Source organism: Lepidochelys olivacea (genome assembly GCF_965140295.1).
Source record: "Lepidochelys olivacea isolate rLepOli2 genome assembly, chromosome: 8".
NCBI lineage: Eukaryota > Metazoa > Chordata > Testudines > Cheloniidae > Lepidochelys > Lepidochelys olivacea.
The window spans coordinates 18030822-18054674 of NC_140418.1; the positions used below are offsets into that span (position 1 = coordinate 18030822).

The 23853-nt window shown below is 43.7% G+C and overlaps 1 protein-coding gene across 1 annotated transcript in view; it reads left to right on the forward strand.

Moving 5' to 3' along the window:
* Nucleotides 1-23853, forward strand: part of SH3RF2 (SH3 domain containing ring finger 2) — a 72716-nt gene that overhangs the window by 25831 nt on the left and 23032 nt on the right. Inside the window, exons 3-5 of the mRNA XM_084636777.1 lie at nucleotides 10020-10289; nucleotides 12957-13052; nucleotides 16385-16711. Of these exons, the coding sequence (XP_084492903.1) occupies nucleotides 10020-10289; nucleotides 12957-13052; nucleotides 16385-16711 (693 nt within the window). The remainder of the gene's footprint in view (nucleotides 1-10019; nucleotides 10290-12956; nucleotides 13053-16384; nucleotides 16712-23853) is intronic.

Genomic DNA, 23853 nt, shown 5'->3' on the forward strand with positions numbered 1-23853 from the left:
TGTATAAAATAAGCTAGCCTCATGTGGGCTCTGCACAAACAAATATCTCTGTTTCTTTCAGATATTTCAGACCCTTTTTAGTCCAGATTTGAATTTAAAGTGAACTGATAGGTTCTTCAAACTACATCTACCAGGGCCTTTGCAGCCATGTACTATCTAAGGGAGACTGACAGTCACTTTTGGCTCTGGACAATTTGATATACCTTGAAAGTTAAATCTTCAGTTAACAAATGTCCCTCCTGCTTAGGTGTATTTAGTTCTTAAAATAGATCGAAATCAGAGCAAGTGCTATGCTTAAATTATGCACGTGAAACCAAGCACTGCATGTCATTGCCACACATGCACAAAACTTCATTTCAGAGAAGAACATAACAGCAGCATTTCCATGTTTGCTTTTTAAAAATTACTCCAGGCTGGAGAGATTGAGCTTGACATTTCAACATGAAGTCTCTGGTTATCTCTAGAACCATTCTTCAGAGGTTTTGTTGTGAGCGTTTTCTTCCCGATAGCACCAGTGATGTGCTAGGTAATCCATGGACAATAAGACAAAGTACCAACTCTGAAGAGCTTATGAACCTAAAGGCTTAGTTAGGTCCATTTAACAATGGCTTACTTTGTGGGTGGGGGTGCCAAGCAGGTACAATGGGAGGCATTGTGTCTCAGGCAGTCACAATAACTCCCAGAGGTTCCCAGCACGCTGGCCATGTGTGTAACATATGAGGGGGAAACGTGTGTCTTGTCTTTCTGTAAGTGCTTCCACAATTATGGATTGTGACCCCAGTCATCAATGGACGGGGTCATGAACTCCTCTGAACTGCTCTACAAAATGGCATCCTCCAGCGTGACCTTGCACGCAGCATACGTGCAAAGTCACGTTGCAGAGAGGTTGCCATTTTGCTCTACAGTCTGACCTTGAGGGCATCATACATGCAAGATCATTTTGTAGGCCCATGTTGCTTTGTTGCTGTCTGCTGTCACAGAAATCAGTAAGTCCTAAATGGGGTCATGCAGGTAAAAAGTTTGGGAACAGCTAATGCCTGGTCAATGTAAAACATAAGACTATTGCTACCAGCTAATGGAGTAAGCCTTTTAGCTCAGTGGTGTCCAGACTTTTCCTGTCGTGCCCCCACACCTTACCAGTAATGGAATCTGTCCATGCCCCCCATCTCCACTACTGCACAGTCGGCGCAGCAGAAGAGTTTGGGCTGAAGGCAGAGCTGGGGACTGAACTGAGGATGGGGGGAAGAGCGAGGGCTAGAGGTGAAGGTAGCCTGCGGGCAGAGAGGGAATGAGCACAGAGCTGGACTAGGGGTGGAGCAGGGGGCAGAGTGGAGCTGTGGCCAGGGCTGAAACTGGGCTGGGGGCAGAGCAGGGGACAGACTAGAGCTGCAGACGGGGCCGGAGCTGAGCTGGGTGGTGCTCCCTCCAGCCCCGCTGTATGCCTCCCCTGCGTGCCCCACAGTTTGGGGACCACTGTTTTAGCTCAAGTGGTAGCAGCCTTGATCAAATTTCTGGGGTTTAAAATCCCACTAATGACCTGGGCCCCCCACTGAGCCCTCTTTAATAGATGCCACATGCATTTCCTACTGAGACCGACTAGTGAAAGATGGTGGCAAGGCTGCATGTGCGTGGGACCCATCCACGGGTAGCATAGATATTTCTGGTTTCTCTCTATTTCAGGCCAGCTCTAGCAAAGGCAAGAATTACTGGGGACACCTGTGGCTGCAGCCATCTCATTCTCAACACCACAGTTGATTGTATTGGACTCGTCTGCTGTAATACAGTGAAACTGTTGCAAGACAGCCAGGCTTTTCACATCATGTTTGCATTGATCAATTTAGATTAACAGGGCAACTTACTGCTCAGTTCTTCATTCAGATGGACTAAAACAGCAGTGCTTGGATCCAGGTTTAGGCTGAGTTGGGCAGAAGGGGTTCTGGAATTCCAGGCAGAACCAAGGCTAGATTGTGCATTGGATGGTGCCAAAATGAGTTTTTAATGCAATCTTGTGAATTGTCATAGGTTTGCAAGGACATAACTGAATATGGATTAGCCAAGTCATAGAGAGCTCCTGGCCAGGGGGACAAAGGGAGACACAAAGTAAAGGGCACTGAGGCCTCCAGAACCTTTTAAACTACAGGTCATAATTGTATAGGGGCTCAGCACGAGCACCTGCCACTGGAGCCAGTGACACCTGTGGGTACTCAGCACCTCTGACAAACGAAGCCTTGTATCTCTTGGGCTAACATAAGTCATTTAAGTTGCAAGTATAAGATTGTTTGGCCCTTATATCCTGAGAGAGAGAGAGAGAGAGAGAGAGAGACTGACTGTGCTCAGAAGATGAATATTAAAGCCACTTGTTTCTGGTTGTTTCAACAACAAACTCTAGTGACTGAAAAAACAGAGCTTGCGGAGTTTGGACTTTGTCAAAGAAATTAAGGCTACACAGGGTTCTTTTGTTGCCTTTCCTATTGCACAGATGCACTTCAAGTACAACTAAGACAGGTGCATGCATTTTTACCATTAGCAGATATTACAGTACAAAATGAATTACTTAATTAGCATTAAACATTAATATTAATTGCTTCATGTTTCAAAATACTTTGAAGGTGTAAAGAGCTTTGAAGGTATTACAGGAAGTTTTTCTTTTCCCGGCTCCTTTCTCTGTAGTAAGCAGCAATGATTACCTAACTATTCTTGAAGAACATTCTCTTCCCAAGTTCTAGGTCACTTTCTGATCTTTCCCAAGCTCTAATTAACTTGGAGTCTAATCTTTCTCTGGAATCATACCTCCCTCCCAGAATACTGCTGGGATTGACTGATTTCTGTACATGAACTGCTAGCCAAATCCTAAGCTTTGACATATCTTAGCTAGATTTGCAGTTGTGGAAACTTGTATTTCTCTACACACAGAAAGCAACCAAACACTTTCAGTCTGAACGTCAAACACAAGAACAAACATGAAATTGCAACAACGTGGGTGTGGGTGTGTTGCCTGTTATATGTTGGCTCAGTGCTGCCTCCCAACACCCAGGTACATTTAAAACCAGACCAGAGAAAGCACTAACAAATGTAGAGAGTAGGGAACAATCCTGCAGTGATAGGAGCTAGTTGACTAAAAAGGTCTTTTCCATCTACTATCACAAGTCCAGTCGACCCCCTCCTCTTGGCCACTCACCAGACTGCTGTGAGGGGACTCAGCCGCTGGCTCCCTTGTGTTTTAAGCCTCCAGAATCTGAACAAAGCCCTGGCTCTGGCCCTGTCTTGGGGACCTTTGGCACCCCCTTCTGAGAGTTGTAACCACACAGCCCACTGCTAGGTCCCTGGAGCCCTCAGACTCTCCCAGTAGCTTTAACACATCCTTCCCCAGAACTCCATGCGAAAGTGAGAGCCATCTGGCTTACCTCTTCAAGGAACAAGTGATAAGGTATAGCACATACAGACACTTTGCACAGGGTTTTACAACATTATTGCTATTTCTTTAACAGCACAAGTCTATACAAGGACAATAAAGGCTACACACACTTCCCAGCCCCAATTTCCTCACCTCTCTGGAGCATTCTTTGCACGGGGGTCAGAATCCTTTGGGGCTGTCCACCATCCCTCTGTTGCCGTGTATGGTTGTATTTGGCTCTTCTTCTCTGACCTTGGTCTGTCTCGTATCCCTCTCCAGCTCAAACTTCCTGTGTGTGCCCCAGCATCTTCCCCTTTCCAACCTCTCCAATTCCTTCCCTCCCTGTTGAGGGAATTTGGAGAGAACTGTGTTGCCCTAGAGAGCAGTAACTCTTCTGTTCTCCCCAGGTAAGGCCTACTGAGGTGTTGATAGTCCTTAACCATTGGCTATTGCCACGGTCTGGCAGGGCCAGAGACCCAGCCCCACACTAGCACATTTACACAGGGGAATTCAATGATACAGCCATTTTCATAGTAACAACTTAATAATCAACCAGAATTTCATACAGGTTCCCCAAACCATCGCACATATCAAGGGCCAAATTCTCCTCACACGTTGGTCCTGATTCAGTCAAGCTCTACAGCATGGGTTTTAGTCACATTGAAATCCATGGGACTTAAGGCTATGCTTATGTACTTTGCTGATTTAGGACCACAGACCCCATTCCCTCCACGGGAGCTCTTGGGCCTCAAGATAGGAGGTGAGCTCAGAATATTTGCTTTGGAGCCACGGAAGCTTTCGGAAATGAAAGAACCAAGCTGGCCCTTTGGAAACATTAGCTGTTGAGCTACGCTCTCAAGAGGGAGAGCGTTTTTTTACAGCCACGCGGAGCTTCAGTTTTGACAGACTGTGCTGGTGAAGGATAGTGGGAGAGCAATTTTGTGAATCACTGAGGGAGCAGCTCAGCAGAATCTAAAAGGGAACACAAGTGTCAGATAAAAACATTGTTTAAAATAACAGTTTTGCCCTGATTTGGGGGCGATAGCCACTTTCAGTGGAGAACACCACCCCTAAGCACTTTCCACAGGAAGCAGTAATCAGCCTTAAGTCCCCACCCCCACCCCAGCGAGTGGTGATTCCTACGTTACAGATGGGGAACTAAACAACAGAGATGTTAAGTGAGGCACTTCAGGCCACACAGCCTGTCCCCAGCAACAGCCAGTAATAGGACTCCAAAATTCCTGACTTCCAGGCCTGTGATTGGCCCACTAGCCTGTGCTGCCTCTCCAATAAGATTATGATTATGATGATTTAATGTATATTGGTTATTATGTGAGAAGCAAGACAGGATCTTGGAGCAGGAACCAGGGACTTCAATTTTTTCCATTCATACTAGTAGAGTTTAGTTTACTTTTGTTTTAATTTAGGGCTCATGAAGGTAAGGTGACTTAATAATAATACTTGACTCTTACATGGCACTTTTCATACATAGATCTCAAAGCGAAGTCAGGATCATTATGCTCAATTTACAGATGGGGAAACTGAGGAATGAGGAGGGAAGTGACTTGCCAAAGGTCATCCAGCAAACCAGTGGCAGAGCCAGGAATTAAATCCCAGTCTCCTAAGTCCTGGTCCAGTGCCCTAGCCACCAGGACACTCTGTCACCCAGCCCTTGACTGCCCTAGGGACTGAAATCCACAATTTATCCATTGAATGGGCACAGCCTGAGCAATAGCAGCGGAAGCTCCCCACTGCCCCCTTAACATGCCTTGCTCCCTCACCTAGAAAGTCCACTTCTAGATAGTGATACAAATTATTCACTCCCTATGGACCATACAGTCCTTGGCCTCTCAGCCGATGGCAGCAGATCGCTTTTGAACAGTTCACGTCAACACGTTTAACAGTAGTGAATGCCACTTTAATAAAAGGTCACGCTCCAAAAAGTACCTATAATGAATTAAGCACATTTGCCAGCTGCTTTACACATAATGTGCAGTTAGCCCCCCTACATAAAGTTGCAAAACCCAAAGAATGGAGAGAGTTAATCTAGGACTGCAGAGACAAGATAAAAGAGATGAAGAGGCATTTGCTGGTGCTATCTTTAGCATTAGCAGTTTCATTTAACTCTGGTCTGGACACTGGAGCCAAGGAGATGGGACGGCGGTCCAGAATGTGGTCCTCAGAATATTTGTTCTACAGCACATGGGAGGTGACTACAGAACTCAGCTGGTTTTAAAGGGATCCTAAACATCTGGGGCTTTATTGCGGCAGGCACTGTGTAATTGTGGGGACTAGAGGTTGTGGAGCCGCAATAGAACAGGGGAACCCCAGACCATGTACCAAGGGAGGTGCTTGTGACAACCTCCCTTAAGGGGAGGGAACAGCAATGCACCTTTCTTTTGCTCTTAATTCTGCTATCAACACAAAGGAGGAGGAATGGACCTTATCCATGCCTCTTCCATGCCCACTTCGAGGTTCCCCAGGGAAGCCCTAGAAGATGACATTTCCTGTGTCTGGGGAGCATAAGGATGGCAGCTGTTCCCAGCCACTGTGAGGGGAGGGGCAGAAGAGACCAAGTGGTGGAGCCTTCTGAGACGGGTTCCCCCCCCCTTCTTCGGAGTGCCACTTGGAACTGCCTGACCCACCAGCCTGGGCTCTCTTTACACTGTATTGCTGATGCAAGCCAGCCAAGCCCTCCCCCTCAAGCTTCAGACTGCACTTTACCAGCACACATACAGGTAGGGACACATCCCGGCTGCAGCTTTACACACAGATGCTGAGATCAGCTCTGCATGGGAAGGCTCAGCTAAGGAATTTCCCAGTACTCAAGTACATGCCCCCGCTCTAGAGAGTAGACCCAAATTTGCACCATCTTGCGCTGCACAGAGAATTGTACAGTGTAAACTCATGAAACTCGGCCCCTCTCTCAATGTGGAGAGAGGTATGCAACAGCTTTTTGCCCCCCAGTTATGAATTCCACACGCTGGGTTTTAGACAAAACAAAACAAGTTTATTAACTACAAAAGATAGATTTTAAGTGATTACAAGGGATAGCAAACATATCAAAGCAGATTACCCAGCAAATAAAACAAAACACAATCTAAGATTAATATACTAAAGAAATTGGTTACAAGTAGCAAATTCTCAAGCTAAATGATGTTTTAGGCAGATTCCAGAGACTTGCTTGCAGCTTAAAACTCCAGATATTCCTTTCACAAGCCAGACACCTTCTAGCCTGGGGGCTCAGTCCTCCCCACCCACCCCCAGCTCAGTCTCTTTGTTTCTCAGGTGTTTCCAGCAGCCTTCTTTCTTGGGCAGGGAGTTAGTGAAGAACAAATCACAATAATGTCACTCCCCTGCCTTAAATAGTTTTTGCATATGGCGAGAATCCTTTGTCTCCCAGGGTGGTTCCCACCCTTAGTTAGTGGAAAAATACTAGTATTTTCATGAAGTCCAGTACCAGGTGACTTTGTCACATGACCCTGCTGCCATAACTCAGAGGCTGTTTGCATGGTCCCCAGGAAGACTTCCCGATGGGAGATTAGTATCTTCAAAGACCTGTTGTTTTCCCTAATGGCACTTCCCAACTGGCCATCCAGACTGATTGCATTCTGTTTGGTGAGCATTCCCTAGGTGTAAAACACATTTGTAATAGATGCATAGGCAATATTCCTAATTTTTCAGGAACAAAAATGATACATGCATACAAATAGGATAACCATATTCAGTAAATCATAACCTTTCCAATGATATCTCACATCACCCATCTTGCATAAAATATATCTTAGTTATGCCATAATCATATCATAACCATATCTCCATGAAGAATATGGGGCGTAATGCCACACCTTCTTGCACAGATCCTCCCAATACTGGCGCATCTGCATGTCTGGAAACAACCCAGCCTTTGTAATATGTATCCCAGGGTGGAACTTCCCCTGGGAGCTGATGGTGTTCTTTGCACCTTCTTCTGAAGCACCTTGGTACTGACCGCTAATGGAGACAGGACACCAAACTCAATGGATGACTAGTCTTATCCAATGTGTCAGTTCCAACATTCCTAACTGATCAGAGACTAAGCAGTTCAGATTTCTTTCAGCACGAATGACTGTGGAAAGGATGATAGAATGGGGTCTTTTGCAAGTGGAGGGGGGAATCTTTTTTCAAGTCCCTGCATCTCCCGCATGCCAAGTGAGTGCCCTAAACACTAGGCTATATAGTCTCTTTCTCTCTCTGGCCCAGTGACTGTTTAACTATTTATACAAAGTGGAAGAGCTCTATCAGGAGAGAGACCCACTTCAGAATAGCCAACAGCCAGGGCACTCTTCTGAAATATGGGAAACTGAAGTTCCAGTCCCTCCGCTGAACCAGGCAGAGAAGGGACTTGAACCAGGCTCTCACCTATCCCTGGTGAAAGCTGTAAGTATTGGGCTATTGGCTATTCTGAGAGTTCCCCTCCACAGCTCCCATGAGAAACTTCAAAAGATCTCAGGGTGAGACCCTGATGCAGAGTGGGAACAACTTTCAAAATCTCCAAAATTTTTGCATGGAAGAGAGAATTGTTTCCCACCCAACTCCAATTTTTTTTTCTGGTCTTTAGACCTTGGCTGCAGCGCTCTGGGCCACCATGGTATGTTGTATCTATAATCCGCAATGGATCTTTGGGATATTTATGACTTATACTTTTTCAATCTTTGCCCTGGGGGAAACAGGATACCCCTGGAACCCTCTCTCAAGTTCAGAGTTCTCAGTGAATGATCTATATACTTCCACAGAGAATGGAGCTGCCATTATTTCAAGAGATATAACAATTGCAGTGAAGGTACCTGAGCATATTCCACTAGGAATTGCATAATTGCAAATAAAAATGTATTAAAGGAAACATATTTTATAAGATGCATAACCTGTGGAACCCACTGCTGCAAGATATTATTGAGGCAAACAATACTGTAGGATTCACAAAAGGATTAATACTTTATAAGAGTAAGAAGAACAACATCTGCAGTTACACTAGCTGGGGTAAACTTTATCGGCTATATCCACCCTCCTTCTTCACAGCATAATACCAACAACTAACTGGCTCAGGTTAGAAAGAAACTTCTCCCATAGGCATGCTATTGCGAAATTGTGTAGCATTAGGGTTTTCATAGAATATTACAGTTGGAAGAGACCTCAGGAGGTCACCTAGTCCAATCCCCTCCTCAAAGCAGGAGCAACAGCAATTAAATCAGGACCAACACCAACTAAATCCTGTACCTCTAAAGCATTTGGTTTCGGCCACCATTGCGAATTGGATACAAGACTGGACGGACTACTAGTCTGATACAGCATGGCAATTGCTGTATTCAATAGCAGCAAGATGCTGTATTACAATAGCACTGTTAAATAAATAATGTTTAGCAAGCCAAAACAAGGACATTCAATAAGGCTGCTGCTTCTAATGTCACTCTTCCCTCTGTGCTTAGAGATTGTAGAGGTCTTTTGGCAGTGCTCTTTATTTTATACAACTTTTTACAACACTCAGGCACCTGGAATGAAATTCACCCCTATTCAGAGAGCCTACACACTACTTAAGTCAACTGGCCCTCACACGGGGTTATTTGTGGGTAGAATACAAGCCTTAACCCTTACTGCACTTCCAACTTTTTAGTTCATTTTGCACTTCAGCTAGAAGCATATGGTACAAACTACAGCAAATATAAGTGAAACCCAAATTCCACCAGTGTTATGTGGAGTGTAGTAGGACAGTACGCTATCTAATAAAGCTGCTCACCCAAGGTATTTCCACCAGCCTGGAACACAAGCCCCCCACCTCATTTTCTGAGCTGATGCAGAAGCTAGTTGCACCAAGAGCTGCACGCCTGGAACTGCTACACAGCAAGAAGCAGCCTTTGGCTTATCTGTACTCGTCTTCTTCCAGGAAAAAATCTGCAAGGTTGCTTTCAAACTGTAGCTCTCAGGCTCAGGGCAGTGAGGCCAGTGATGGCTCTGAATTTAATTCAACCATCCAAACAATCCATTGCACTGTGTATTAAATTGAATTTTTTGAGTGGATAAAATATGATTCAGGCCAGTAAAGTGGATATTTTAAGTGAACTCTAGTTTTACTTAGGAGACTGTTGCAGGGGACAATGTGGGAAGGTTCCCTCATCTCCTCTGATTTCAGTAAATTTCTCCCTCCAACCCAGATTGAACAGTTAAGAAGCAATAATTATTATTATTATTAATAAAGTGCCCCCTCCTAAAATGCTGAGAAGACAAAATATAATCTAAAGCCAGCAGTTACATCATAGTGCATAGGATACTGAATAAAAAACTAACTAATAAAAAGCTAAATGATGTGGGTTTATTAATATGAAAACATTATGAGAGGATCACAAACTCACAGGAGACAGTTAAGCCCCACAAGGACAGAGAAAGCAATTGCTCATTTCATCAAATTCCTAAATATTGAACTTGATGTGTTAGCTGCACTGGTGTCAGGAGTTCTCCTTTTGGGCTTGTCCTCACTAGACATCAGTTTAGGATGCAAATGCGAGGAGTCATGTTAGCTTAAACAATGATGACCAGAACTTTGTGTCAGTAGGTCATGAGTAAAAGCTAATGTTTGTTTCTTATCCTGCAGGTTCCCCGGGCCAGAGCCCTGTACAGCTACAGAGGACAAAACCCTGGTGAACTGAGGTTCAATAAAGGGGATATCATCATATTGCACCGACAGCTGGATGAAAAATGGTACTTGGGAGAGATCAATGGGGTCAGTGGGGTTTTCCCAAGCAGCACAGTGCAGGTTATCAAACAACTTCCACTACCACCACCCCTGTGCAAAGCACTTTACAACTTTGATCTGAGAGAGAGAGATAAAAAAGAAAATAAGGACTGCCTGACATTTCATAAGGTAAGGTTGCCTGTCTGCCAGTCAGGGGCTGGTATTTGAACAGCTGGGTAGTTTCTCAACCCTAGGTCCTGTTGTCAGCACCATAGAACCTTGCAGGTCTACAGCACCTTTCATCTAAAGATCTCAAAGCACTATACAAACAAGAATTAAACTTCCCAAAATCTCAATGGGATAAATATCATCCCCATTTTGCACATAGATAAACCAAGATGGAGAGGTTGAGGGTGAGGTTTTCAGAAGTCCTCAGTGTTAACCCAACTCTAACCTAGCATTGAAGTCAATGGTTGAAAGTCCCACCTAAGTGACGTCGCCAAGGACACACACTGATATTTAGAAAATGAGTGGAAATTTGACAGAGGTGAAAACAGAATCTGGAAGCCTGATGTTCAGTCCCTTGCTTTAACTTCTCCACAATGCTCCTTTAGTCAATTAGCTAATAACTGATTAGCTGCATTATTCCCTAAACTATGGGAGGGTTTGCCTTGAAAGATGCTTAGTTATATAATAAAAATGGCTTAATAGTCAGGGGACAGAGATCATCTATGCACCTTCAACATATTCAGCCATTCCTTTAGGAACATACATTAGTGAAGCAACACCTGCATGCTTCTACAGACATTTGCCATCTGTCCTGGTATTCTACTGAAATTATAGGACTTGCATTTATTCTTTTTATAGTAGATACTTTTCAAGGTAAGTGTGCTTCACAGCAATGTCAACACTTCCTAGTATTTCAAAATTAAGTGAAGCATATTGAATCTAGCTGAGAAACCAACACCTAGGGGCTCTGATGTCCTAACAGAAAAGTCACCTGTTTTTCTTTTCATTCGGCAACTCAGCCCCTAGTGCTGTTGCTAATCAGCAAAAACAAGCAGTTCTCTAGAGGGGATTAAGGAGAAAGTTAAGAGGCTTGATAGATAGGGCTGGGTGAGGGGAAGGCTGGGGGAAAGAAAGTTCAAATATCCAAAACCAGGTTTGTTATCTCAAACTGGGATGGGGCGGAACCAGAGGAGAAAGTAAGTTTCACTGAAGCATCTGCTGCTGCTCACTTTGCATTGTCACTTTAAAGTGTGGTTTCTAATATTGCTAACAATAACACAGGGGACATGGGGAGCCAACAATATTTTTTAACTGCAGATGCTTTCCTCTCTTTCATGCCGTCTGGTTTTGTTTTCTTTTTTGCTTTATTTGTCTTTGTTTCACTGCTTACTCATTCTATTTATTTGCTTTTGAAGACAGCCCTCATTTCCACGCCTACAGTTCAGTTAGCACACAGAGCGTTATCGTACATATAAAACAGGCAGATGCTTCTTCGAGGAGGGGACAACACACTCACTCACTCACATCCCCGTGTCTTGCAATGTTAGTCAGACAGTTCTCATTGTATGTTCTCACTTAAGGACCCCAGCTGCTGCAGTGATTTCCTTTAATATCACCCATCAGGCTGCACGAGGTCGCTGAAGCTCCCTCTGTGCACCCAACCACAGCAGGAGGATTCAAAGCTCAGCATACCCCACATAACCTCCTCTCTGCTGCTCTTTTCCCCTCTTGAGGTTATTTGCACCCCAGTGGGTGCTAGTAGTCAGCAGAACCCAGGCACTACCATTGTGACAAGACTCATATGGGTGATGCAAGAAAGGAGAGGTTCTGTGTACCCATACAGAGTGAATCACAATCTGGCCCTGGATGTTTATGCAGTGATCTGAGAGTCACAGTCCAGATGACAAGTGCTATGAAAGTGCAATGTATTATTATTAAAAAAAAATCTGGAAAGGGAGCCTGATTCTCCCCTCTCCTTCGTCTTGTGGAGTCATTTACACCTGTGCAAAAGGAAAGCAAAGTTCTACCAAACTGTAATGGAATCCTCATCTACCCACTTTGCATAGATGCAAGTGATGCAAGCCAGAGGGGAATTAGGCCAAGACCATTCTGCTCTCAATTGGAATTAGAGTAAAATGTGATTGATTCTCAAAAACTTCAAATTAATTCAAAGGGAAAAAAACCCTGCATTTTTGGACCTTTTCTCCCTACAGGTATTTTCAGTTGATCAAATACAAATATATTAAAAATGAGTAACATTTCATTTCTGCTGGGTTGCACAGAAAATGGATCTTTCCAAAGGATTTTTAGCCACAAGTCGATAGAAAACTAGTTTTGCTGCAGAGTATTTGAAGTACTGCAGGTCCAATAATATTAGGGTATTTCAACTCTTGAAATATTCGTTTATATAGGAGTTTCTTGGCAGTACAGTTCCAATTGCCTGGAAACTTATAATGGTTTATATTTGGTACATATCTGAAATGCCATTTTCATTATTTTATTCGTGCATGATAATTAAAGAAGAATTTCCACATGAAGGAAGTATTTTAAAAAGTCATAAACTCACTTGCTTTTCACACATTTTCCATTATTTTTTGTTAAATTCCGTTGTTTTAAGTTAAACGCACGCTGAGCATAGAGCTGAATACAGATGGACTTAAACATGTACTTAAGACTAAGCACGTGCCAAAGAGCTTTGCTGAAGACATGTGTTCTCTACAATGGACATACCTCAGAGGCTGCTTAATGATTTTGTTTTGCAGCAATTACGGGTCAAACCCATCTTTACATGTACTATCTGTCTATCCCAGACAGGAAGGTTGGTAACAATATACTTCTGCATTTCAGGGCGATATCATCACAGTGATTAGCAGAGTTGATGAGAACTGGGCAGAGGGAAAGTTAGGTGATAAAATAGGGATCTTCCCCATCTTGTTTGTGGAGGTAAGTGCAGCACATTCAAAAACACTTATTCAATCCATTACCACAGGGAAGCAGTCAACATCTGTATTCACTCCCACCATACTGAATGATGCTCCTCATGTGATCCATGATCCTGGAGGGTATTCTCTGGTTTCTGTTACATCTCCTTTAAGTGAAGAATGGTGCTTGGAAACTAAGGAGATACTCTCAAACACTGCCCTGTCAACGTATCTCACGTCCTAACTGGGGGGACCGCAATTACCAGTGAAGGGGTAATTCAGTCTTCATGGCCTATTCAGTCCTTGGCATTTTGCTGACACTATGAATAAGGGTGAGGGTCACAAGATGGGTTTTGTGATGTTAATAATTAGAAATAGTGCAAAATGTACATTGAAATTCTGTTTTAGTGGGGGGAGGGAGAACTCTTTCAACCAAACTGAACACTTTCATGGGAAAAAAAATTCATTTTTTGATCAAAAAATTTTAAAAGTGAAAATTCTCAAAATTATTCATCCAAGTTCCATTTTGTTTTGTGTTGTTTATTGGGGGGAGGGGCATTTTCTTTCACATTCACTGCCCCTCTCGTCATCATTTCCAGTGTGGAAAAATGAAAGAGGGTTGTTTTTCCCCATCAAAATGATATTTTTCAAATGTTTTTCAAAATTTTATTTCAAACATATTTTTGGCAAAAAAAAAAATCCAAAAAATGTCATGGAAAATGTTCATTCCTTGCTAATTTTTTTGACAGACTAGACTTGTCTTTTTTGATCAGCTCTATTAATACATTTCCACTAGGAACTGTAATGAGATCAACCAACTGATTTTCCATAAAGCACAAAACATCTATCAGATAGTAACAGCCTTAAGTCACTACCAGCCTGCCCCAAATTCAAAGCAGAGATTTAGAGAGAGAGATTTATTGCATTATCAATCTCCTTGGCCATCTAGTCCTTCCCCAGCCGCAACATTTCTTGTTTAATACTGAATTGGTCATTAATGATCTCCCTAAAGTTTAGCTTGGGCTATAAACTGTAAATGGCACACCAAATATCTAGACACAAATGGAGATATTATTAAACTAAGTACAGAAAACATTTGTTACTTATTCCACAATTACTTTATAGACAGACACTAGTAAAAATATTACTTGAAGTTCGAACAGATCTTGTAAAATGTCTCTTCTTTTCATGAAATAATTTTGACTCAAGTAATTTTTTACTTAATCTGGCATTAGCTGGAATAAATTAATTATGGCCACTGGGGAATTAGAAATTAATTATGGGAAGGGAAAACCTGGGGCTAGTTTGAGAGATACAGGACTTCTTTTGGCTTTGGCTTTACAGACAATGATCAGATCCATGTTCCACTTTAACCAAATACCTAGTGTTATGGGAATTCAGATAAATGGTTTTGGTTTTAGACTCATCTCTAATCACTTACAGAAATTACAATATTATATATAACACTTATTTCTGTAAGTACTTGGAGAGGAGTCTAATATATCACACACACACACTACCTGTTTTTAAACCTGGGATTGAGGAGGAGACAATACAAAAACAACCTTTGCTTTTACATGATGATACTGGTAAGGGCAATGACCTGTTCCACGCTAGGTGGATTATTTTTCATCCTAGGCATTAGGCATAATGTTTCGAGTGAGTGGGAGAGAATCTCAAAGATTTGCAAGTCTTTAATGTCAGCCGTAAATCAGGGTTAATTTCTTTGGGAGCCATTGTGGGAAGAAACATTGCCACCAAATGCCCTTTGCTATTAATATTGAGTTACTCAGCAGGTTCAAAGACATCCTGTTGAAATTCAGGCTATTACTACAGTTTATGGTGGCAGAACTTACGTTGCTCAGGGGTGTGAATGAACCACCCCCTGAGTGACATAAATCACACCAACATAAGTGCCGGTGTGGACAGGGCGATGCTGGTGGGAGAGCTTTTCCCACCAACATCGCTTCTGCTGCTCCTTGAGGTGGTTTTATTAGGCCAGTGAGAGGGCTCTTTCCCGTCGGCACACAGCGTCTTCGCTGGGGCAACGGCCCCGCTGCAGCACCGTACGTGTGGACATGCCCTTAGTCTCTATGCAAACTGAGGGTCTGACTCTGCTCCCCTTAAAATCAATGGTAAAAATCCCACATCTTTCAGTGGGAGCAGGATCAAGCTGTGAATGTTTTGGTCTAAACCAGGGGTGGGCAAACTTTTTGGCCCGAGAGCCACATCTGGGTGGAGAAATTGCATGCAGGGCTGGGGCAAGGAGTTGAGGTGTGAGAGTGGGTGCAGTGTGCAGGAAGGGGCTCAGGGCAAGGAGTCGGGGCAGAGGAGGGGTGCAGGGTGTATGAGGGGGCTCAGGGAAGGGGATTAGGGTGCAGGAGGGGGTGCAGAATGCAGGAGGAGGCTCAGGGCAGGGGTGCAGGGAGGAGTGCGGGAGGGGGCTCGGGGCAGGGAGTTGGGGTGCAGGAGGGGTTCTGGGTGCAGCAGGGGGCTCAGGACAGGGGGTTGGGTTGCAGGAGGGGTGTGGCAGGGGGTTGGGGTGCAGGCAGGGTGCTCAGGGCAGGGAGTTGGGGGACAGGGGACAGGAGGGGTTCGGGGTGCAGGCTCTGACCCAGCACCACTTACCTGGAGTGGCTCCAGGGTGGCAACAGCGCGCACCAGGACCAGGGCAAGCTCCCTGCCAAAGCCCTGAGGGGCCGGATCCAGCCCACGGGCCATAGTTTGCCCACCCCTACTCTAAATTGATCTAACTGAATGGAGGCAACACAGCTTATAAAGCTAACATCAGTATGGACTTCTCCATATGAACGCCTTCATGTCAGTTGGAGAGACTTGACCCCCTGCTGTGAAATGCACCCAATCTTGCCAACACAAAGCAATTAAGAAAGATGTGCCGATTTGTCCATTGTAATTTGGCGTTCCATTTATCATACTGTATACTGGAGCTGAGTGGAAGAAACTAGCTGAGATGCATGCTTCTTCATCTCTGTGAGTCTCCAGTTTTGACAGGAAAGGAAGCCAAACCTTTCTGTGAGACTTCAACTGGAGAGAGAACCAGACATACAAGCTTAATCAGATGGTGTCTCAGTGACAGACTTCTTCCAATCCATTTTAATTTGGTGGTCAGCTTTGTGTTAGTAATTATGCCTCTGGGATTTGTCACTGAAAATATAACAAAGCTGAGCCACTCAATTGCAAAGATTAACCATAATGCCATCTGAAGCCCAAACTCAGCTAGGCTCCTTGTTAGGATGAGATATAAAATGTGGGTCTATGCTCACTGGGTTTGGGGTCTATGCAAAGCTTAACTTCTGAGATGGTGCCATAAAACTTCTCTTCTTTCTGTCCCAGCCAAACATGACTGCAAGACAACTCCTACAGACAAAGAAAAGCCACCGATCCCCCTCATTTAAATATTCATCACCTTTAAGGACAGCCTCTCCCAGAGCGAAAGGCACAGAGTCACCAACCTTCCGCAAGGTGTCAGAATCTAGAAGGAAGAGCCTGAGACCATTCTCTATCACGAGTGCCTTGAATTCACTCAACAGGATGGTCCACTCACCCACAGAGCGGCAAACACTGGAAATCAGCTCACCAGTACTCATCAGCTCCAGTAATCCTACTGTGGCAACCCAGAGCAGCGAGAAAGTAGAATTCCCATATGGCCCCCCCGTCCAGGTAAATGAAAACCATTCATGTTGCTGATTGTTGAGCACACACATTGTTGGCTCTGCAAACAATAGGCTGAAAAGTAACTTCTAGGTGGAAACATTTTTCACTATGCAGATAGCAACCTGATAGGCCAAAGCTCAAATTAGCATTAAACAGCTCTTTTAGGTTTTTAAACATTTATATCTACAATGGTTTAAACTCTTTTCCACGGCTTAGTGCAGCTTTCTGTAAATACGACAGGAAGATGATAAAGGTAAAAGACTCCTTTTAAGGATTGCATGTTAAAAAAACGGGAGAGAAGGGAGATGGAATGCCAGTGCTAGAGACGCCTACAAGCCATTGTGTCATCCATGAAGTCAGGGACTTCTTCCCCCCTTTGGAAATGGAAAGCTCTGCCTCTTGAGTCACAGGTGCCAATGTGACTCATAAAAGGGGAGATTAAATGATCAGAATGATGACATTGTTTTGGTAAGCTGCGGGGGTTGGAGACTGAGAAGAAAGAGGGTTTTCTTAAAAAATAAAAGACTTTCCAGTTTGGAAAGTCTGGCCTGGGATGTGCATTCCTTGGCCAATTAACTGAGCCTCAGTTTATTTGCAGAGAAATGTGCACCACATAAACTATGCATGTGTGGGCATGCGCACACACACACAATTATGGGTTTCCTTTATGTGAAGGAATAGTCCAAACAGACAGAAACGAACAATATCAACAAAATAGAAGGTAAAATTAAAAACACGGATGGGCCAAGTTCAAAGGTGCCACCTCACTGATGCTTCTAGTCCCCCACACAGCCTCAGGTTGTAAATACTGGTACATGTTTGCCTAAGTGTTGCTGATGCCCCATTTAAGACCCTGTTTCCTGCACTCACTGTGCTGCCTGGACTCCTAGGGTGATATTCTGGCTCCATTGACGTCACTGGAAGTTTTCCCATTGACTTCAATGGGGCCAGGATTTTTCCCCTAATGACTTCAGTGTGAGGTTAGCCCCTGTGAGGAAGGACCTGCAAAGTCAGATCGCAAGTTATCATGTTTAACGAGGAGTTGATGGATGGTTCTAGACTATTCTCAGTGGCAGCGGATGACAGGACAAGGAGTAATGGTCTCAAGTTGCAGTGGGGGAGATTTAGGTTGGATATTAGGAAAAACTTTTTCACTAGGAGGGTGGTGAAACACTGGAATGCGTTACCTAGGGAGGTGGTGGAATCTCCTTCCTTAGAAGTTTTTAAGGTCAGGCTTGACAAAGCTGTGGCTGGGATCATTTAATTGGGGATCGGTCCTGCTTTGAGCAGGGGGTTGGACTAGATGACCTCCTGAGGTACCTTCCAACCCTGATAGTCTATGATTCTATGAAGTCCAGTTAGGTTAATGAAAAAGCAGCAATTCCTTAGGGATCTTTTTGATGGCAGTTGTTTTAATGGGCTTCTCTCCTGTCTCTTTGCTTGAATGTCAAATGTATGTAAACCTGTGGGGATGTATTTATTTATTTAAATATCTCTGTCACCTTTCCAGAGTTCTAGGAACCTCCTGGCATCTAGGGCTATTTCTACACAGGAGTAAAAAACCCATGGCTGGCCTCAGTTAGCTGACTTGGGGTCATAAGGCTCAGGCTCCAGGGCTGAAAAAGCGCTATGTAGACACTCAGGCAGCAGCCCAAGCTTTGAGACCTTGTGAGGGGGGAGGGTCCCAGAGCTCAGATTCCAGTCCAAGCCGGAGAACACCTACACAACGATTTTTAGCCCTGCAGCCCAAGCCCCACAAGCCCAAGTGAGCTGACCCAGGCCAGCCGTGGCCATGTACACATATTCTAAAGCACTCCATTAAAAATCCAAAATGTGCAATACAATATTTTAATGCAATAGTTTCTCCTGAAGGCAAATTTTCCACTTACTAAGCTTGTCCACAAAAACTAAAAGACATGCTACTCGGTCATGTTGCAACACCCTGCCCTCCCCCTACGGACTCAACCCCAAAATGCTAGCAAGGAAAGATGGGTGTTACAGCATGCCTGCCTGCCTTGAAAAGTTACCAAATCAATTTTATCTGGTAGATTGCAGAAGCTGTACTGACTACTTCCACTACGGAAGTCATAGACTGTGAGACTGACCTCGTGCAGCAATTTTCAGCCATAAAAATCCATTAAAGGTTCTGTAGTGTGCTTTGACAAATTCCCCTTTGACAGATTCCTGTTTGAATCACGAGTTTGAAACAGGTTACATGAGAACGCACAATGGAACTTTTATGTGTAATAGCAGTGTCTAGATAGCCAGTTAGTGCACCACAGGCTAGTGTGCATTGTAGATTCACACCCTGGTTTGCCACACACTGACTTGCTGCGTAGACAAGCCCTAAGATACCCTGTTTCAGTACATAAGCTGGAGAAAGCAAGAAATCCTGTAACTTACCAGCTAAAAAGAGTGGAAACTATTACTTGAAAGCCAACATAGTGTTAATGGAAACCTGTCATTGTCGAGGGCCAAATACTGCAACAGTGAATTAAAAGGGAGTTTTGACACTGACTTCAGTAGGCAGGGATCAGGCCACAGATGAGCTCTGCTCTAATGATACAGTAAAAAGCATCTTCTAGACAGTTAAGAGAGGTGATACTAGAGTAATGAACGCAGACTTTGCTCGCAATCAACGTGATGCCCTCTGAAAGATGATCTTAGCCTATCAACCTAAATACAACTTAGTGAGGCTTGTCTTGTCTCTTGGTTACACATGGTGCCACCTGCTTTCTGCCTCACACACATGTAACTCACTCGCCTCCATTCCATGACTGTTATGAAGCCAGCGAGAAATCACAAAGAAATCCAATCATCCAGACCAGAACCCTTTTTCCTTTGGAAAGGAGTCCTGGTCTTTGTCCTTCCACTACGTCACTCTGCTGCCTGCATCCCTTTAAGTCCAAAAGAGGAATTGCAATAAATTCTCATGGCAGCCTAGGAGTCCTTGCCTCCTTCCAAACCTTACCCCAAGATTGTCCCAACACAGACTGAATTTGGGACTGTAATGGTGTAACAGTGTTATTAAAATAGACCTTTCAATATAAGATCTCTCCTTTTCAGGGAAGTGAAATACCCCAAGATCCCCAGTCTCTGAGCAGAGGTCTCCACCCTGCTTGTTAACTGATCATCTGAAAAGAAAAAGGGGTTGTTAAGATTTATTTGGCACCTTAAGGAAGCTCCAAGGGTTTTATGAGCAATAAGCCAGTTCTTGGTAGTGCAGTCGCTATGCAAGAAAACCCAGCAGGCATTTTGTGCTCAGCAATACCTTGCACAGCACGTTGGATGCTTGATCCTGTTTTACTGTGAGTGAAAGTGAAGCTTTACGATAGGGTCATCATTCAACTGAAATCGTATCATGGCTTATTCACCCAATGTCATTTCACTGAAAAATGTCTTTCTGTGAACTACTGTCAACAGCAAAAGCCATAGTGCAACCATGTTATCTTGTTGCCTTATAATGGCTCTTAATTGGTTTATTTTTCCTAAGCCAGCCTTTATTCCTGGTAGGTTTGTTTATTTGGCTACTGTTTGTTTTGGAAAGGGGATGCAGATGGCATCATGTGTAATTTCATTTCAAGCCTAAACTTGTGGATGGCCAGTTTATATCCATTTGTTCTTATGTCAACATGGGCTCTTAACTCCTCTCCCTCCCTGCTATTTATCCCTCTGACGTATTTATAGAGATCAATCATATCTTCCATCAGTCTTCATTTCGTTAGGCTAAACAGCCAAGCTCCTTAAGTTTCCTCTCATAAGGTAGGTTCTCTATTCCTCTGATCATCCTAGTAGCCCTTCCTTGCACCTGTTCCAGTTTGAATTCATCTTTCTTCAACACAGGAGACCAGAACTGCACACAGTATTCCAGATGAGGTCTCACCAGTGCCTTGTATAATGGCTTCCCTATCTCTACTGGAAATAACTTGCCTAATGCATCTTCGGATTTCATTAGCTTTTTTCACCGCTGCATCACATTGGCCGCTTATAGTCAGCCTGTGATCCACCGATACACCCAGGTCTTTCTTCTGCTCTGTTGTTTCCAACTGATATGTCCCCGGCTTATAGCAAAAATTCTTGTTGTTAGTCCCAAACTGCATGGCCTTGCACTTTGCACTATTAAATTTCATCCCATTTCTATTATTCCAGTTTTCAAGATCCTCTAGATCTTCTTGTATGATTGTCCGGTCCTCCTCCATATTGGCAATACCTTCCAACTTTGTGTTATCCGCAAATTTTATTAGCATATTTCCACTTTTTGTGCCAAGGTCATGAATGATAAGAGCCAAAGTTATAGATAAAATTTGATGCTAGATCATCATGTTGGGTAAACTCTTTTGAAAATCTGTCCTTGACTCAGGTGCTGAAAACTTTTGAAAATCTGGTCATCAGTGCATCCCCTAAAATGTGATTGTATCCTGACAACTGTCTTTATACAAATGGCATTGTGTGGTGGAGAGAGGGTGTTCTGTGTTCAGATTTAATTACTCCAGATCAAACGTGCTCTGTTTGCAAGTAAAGACATATGGGGGTGGGAGTTCTCCTGCAAACTCAACCTGGTATCTGAGAGTCATGCGTGGTTCTTTCCTTCTTGCACATCATCATTGGTAAAAAAAAAAAAGTTCTCCCAGCCAATTAATCTATGCAGCTCTGTCGCCTGCATTAGGTTTGCAGAGGTGGAATTGACTGGAACTCAATAAGTCATTCTGTTGATGATGCACCAAAAGGAACCAAACCCACAGTTCACTCCCTCTTGGTGTGCTGGGCCCACAGGCCTAAGAAGTGTAAAAGCATATTTCTATCACTAAAGTCAGCAGATAATGCTCTGAATACACAGAGGGAGCAGATTGGTTGATTTAGAAGGAGCCAGTGTCTACGTCCTCACTATTCAGAGCAGAATTGGACTTTAAACTTTCCTCTATACTTCACCTGACTCAGTAAGTATTCAACGTTGAACCAAGGGGTTGAAGTCCAGAAGGAGCTTTGCCTCTGAAAATCCCTTACCCCAAAATATCACTGTGGAAGGCTACAGAGTAATCAAAGGGCTGAAAATGCCAGTGATCCTGGATAACCGATTCCTATAGAACAACTTCTGTGAGACACTGACCTAGAAAGAAAATACTAGGTACTCTGAATCAAACTCGAGCTGGGGCAGCAAAGACTGGTGACAATACAACCAAGTGGAATCTAAGGAACGACCCCAAATGTGAATGTGGAGAGCGTAGGCAAGCACTTGAATACTGCCTGATGCAATGGTCCCTGTATTCCCAGGGCACGCTTTGAGATAAGTGACATTATCAGGCCATGGCTGCAGCTTTAGAGTGACAGATATGATGATGACCTGCCTCTATAACAAGAAGCACATGTTTACTACAATTAGGTCTAGTATTTTACCCAACTGTGTCATCCACTTTAAGTATAATTGGCTGCATTCTAATAGTATTAAAACAAAAAAAAAAACCAACAATAGTTTGTATGTTGCAGTGTCATCTCTGTGCATGTTGCTGTGAAATTAAATCATAAGTACCTCCAGCAAATGCACACACACTATACAGCAACACTGGAGCTCAGATAAGTGCTGGCCTTCAGCAGGGCAAGGAGCCTAGGTACTTCCCCTAAGGATAAGTCCAACTAAATTAAAACAGGTCCCACCTCCTTGTAATGCTCCTTTGTTACACCTTACTGGAAATTCCAGTAGATTTCTTCAGAATCCTTCACCTGTTCTCTCTTGGCAGCCCCAGGCGGCCTAGTGGCCCAGGAGGTTTTGCTTTGTTCTATTGCCTACTTGGCCAATTAGAACCAGCTGAAATTTCCACATGCCAAGACATGATACAAAATAGGCCTCAACACCAAAGTCAAAATCTGAGACTGGATGCAAAACTTTGCACAAATTTGAGGCTGTTCAAATCCATCTTTATGTTGTAACTGACAGGTGACAGTGGAGGTGCTAAACCCTGAAATTTATTCACTAGAGATGGGCCCAAACTCTTGCTCAGTATCCCCTTCTTCCCCTAAAACTTTAGGGAAGCTTGAATCACTCTCTGAAATGGAAGCATTAAGGAGGTGCATTCCTTGAAGCATTCCTGGGTTTAGGTGTGGGTTTTATTTGCTTTCTTAACTCAGTAGGGAGCCTGTCAGTTTCCCCAGTGCATGCTTTGAGACTGGTGATACCTCTGCCTTGGATGGTTGCGTGCAGGAAACTGGAGGGTTACACTGGCTTGTTCTGTTTGACTGCAAGTCTGGGAATCTACCGTCAAGACTTTCATTTGCAGCTTCAGAAGGTTTCTTTGCAAGCAGGTTAGTTTTCCCTTTCACCAACTCTTTCTTTATACAATCTAAACTGAAGCTTTGTCTCCAATGCAAAAATAGGTCTGTTTTTACATCAAGATAGGTAACTTGAGACAGCTATTTCACTGGGAAAAAATACACCTAGTTTTGCAGTGAAGATATAGCATTGGACTAGATGATCTCCTGAGGTCCATTCCAACCCTGATATTCTATGATATATGTTTCTATGATAACCTTTTGCTTTGTTTGGAACAAAAAAGATTATTGGGGCTATGGTCTTATTGTATATACTATATAAAATAGATGAGAAAATATTAGGGGAGCCATGTAAGCTCCTAAATGGGGGACAGACTGCATATGTAGTACAGATAAACTATATGGAGAAGGGTCAGAAGATTGAACAACATTCACCTCTCCCTCTTTCACCCCCTAGTGGAAGTTTCTAGCTGTCCTCCTAAGATGAGTGCAGGAAACACGCTTTTCTGCTATAAGGGAGGAAGGATGGGTTTATTTAGATGGAGCAAAAATTCATCAGAGATTAAAGACAATGGGTGAAAGCATTAGGACCACCAGGCATACTGGCAAATAGTCTGAGTTGCCTGCACGAGAGCTATGCATCATGACAGACATACTCCCTTGCTGGGAGCGAGGGAAAGTCCGCACTCTGGTATCTGAGGCGTCCATTTGAAATACAAAGAGTTCGGGAGCACTCAGTGCCATGGGGCACCACACCTCAAAACTGTCATTATGCCTCATTTGGCCTCAGTCAAAAGGCCACTAGATTTAGTACCAGTGCCTCCTCACAGGCCAGTTAGAACTTCAGTCACTGATCTCAGTCCTTCCCCTCCAATTCCCCAAGA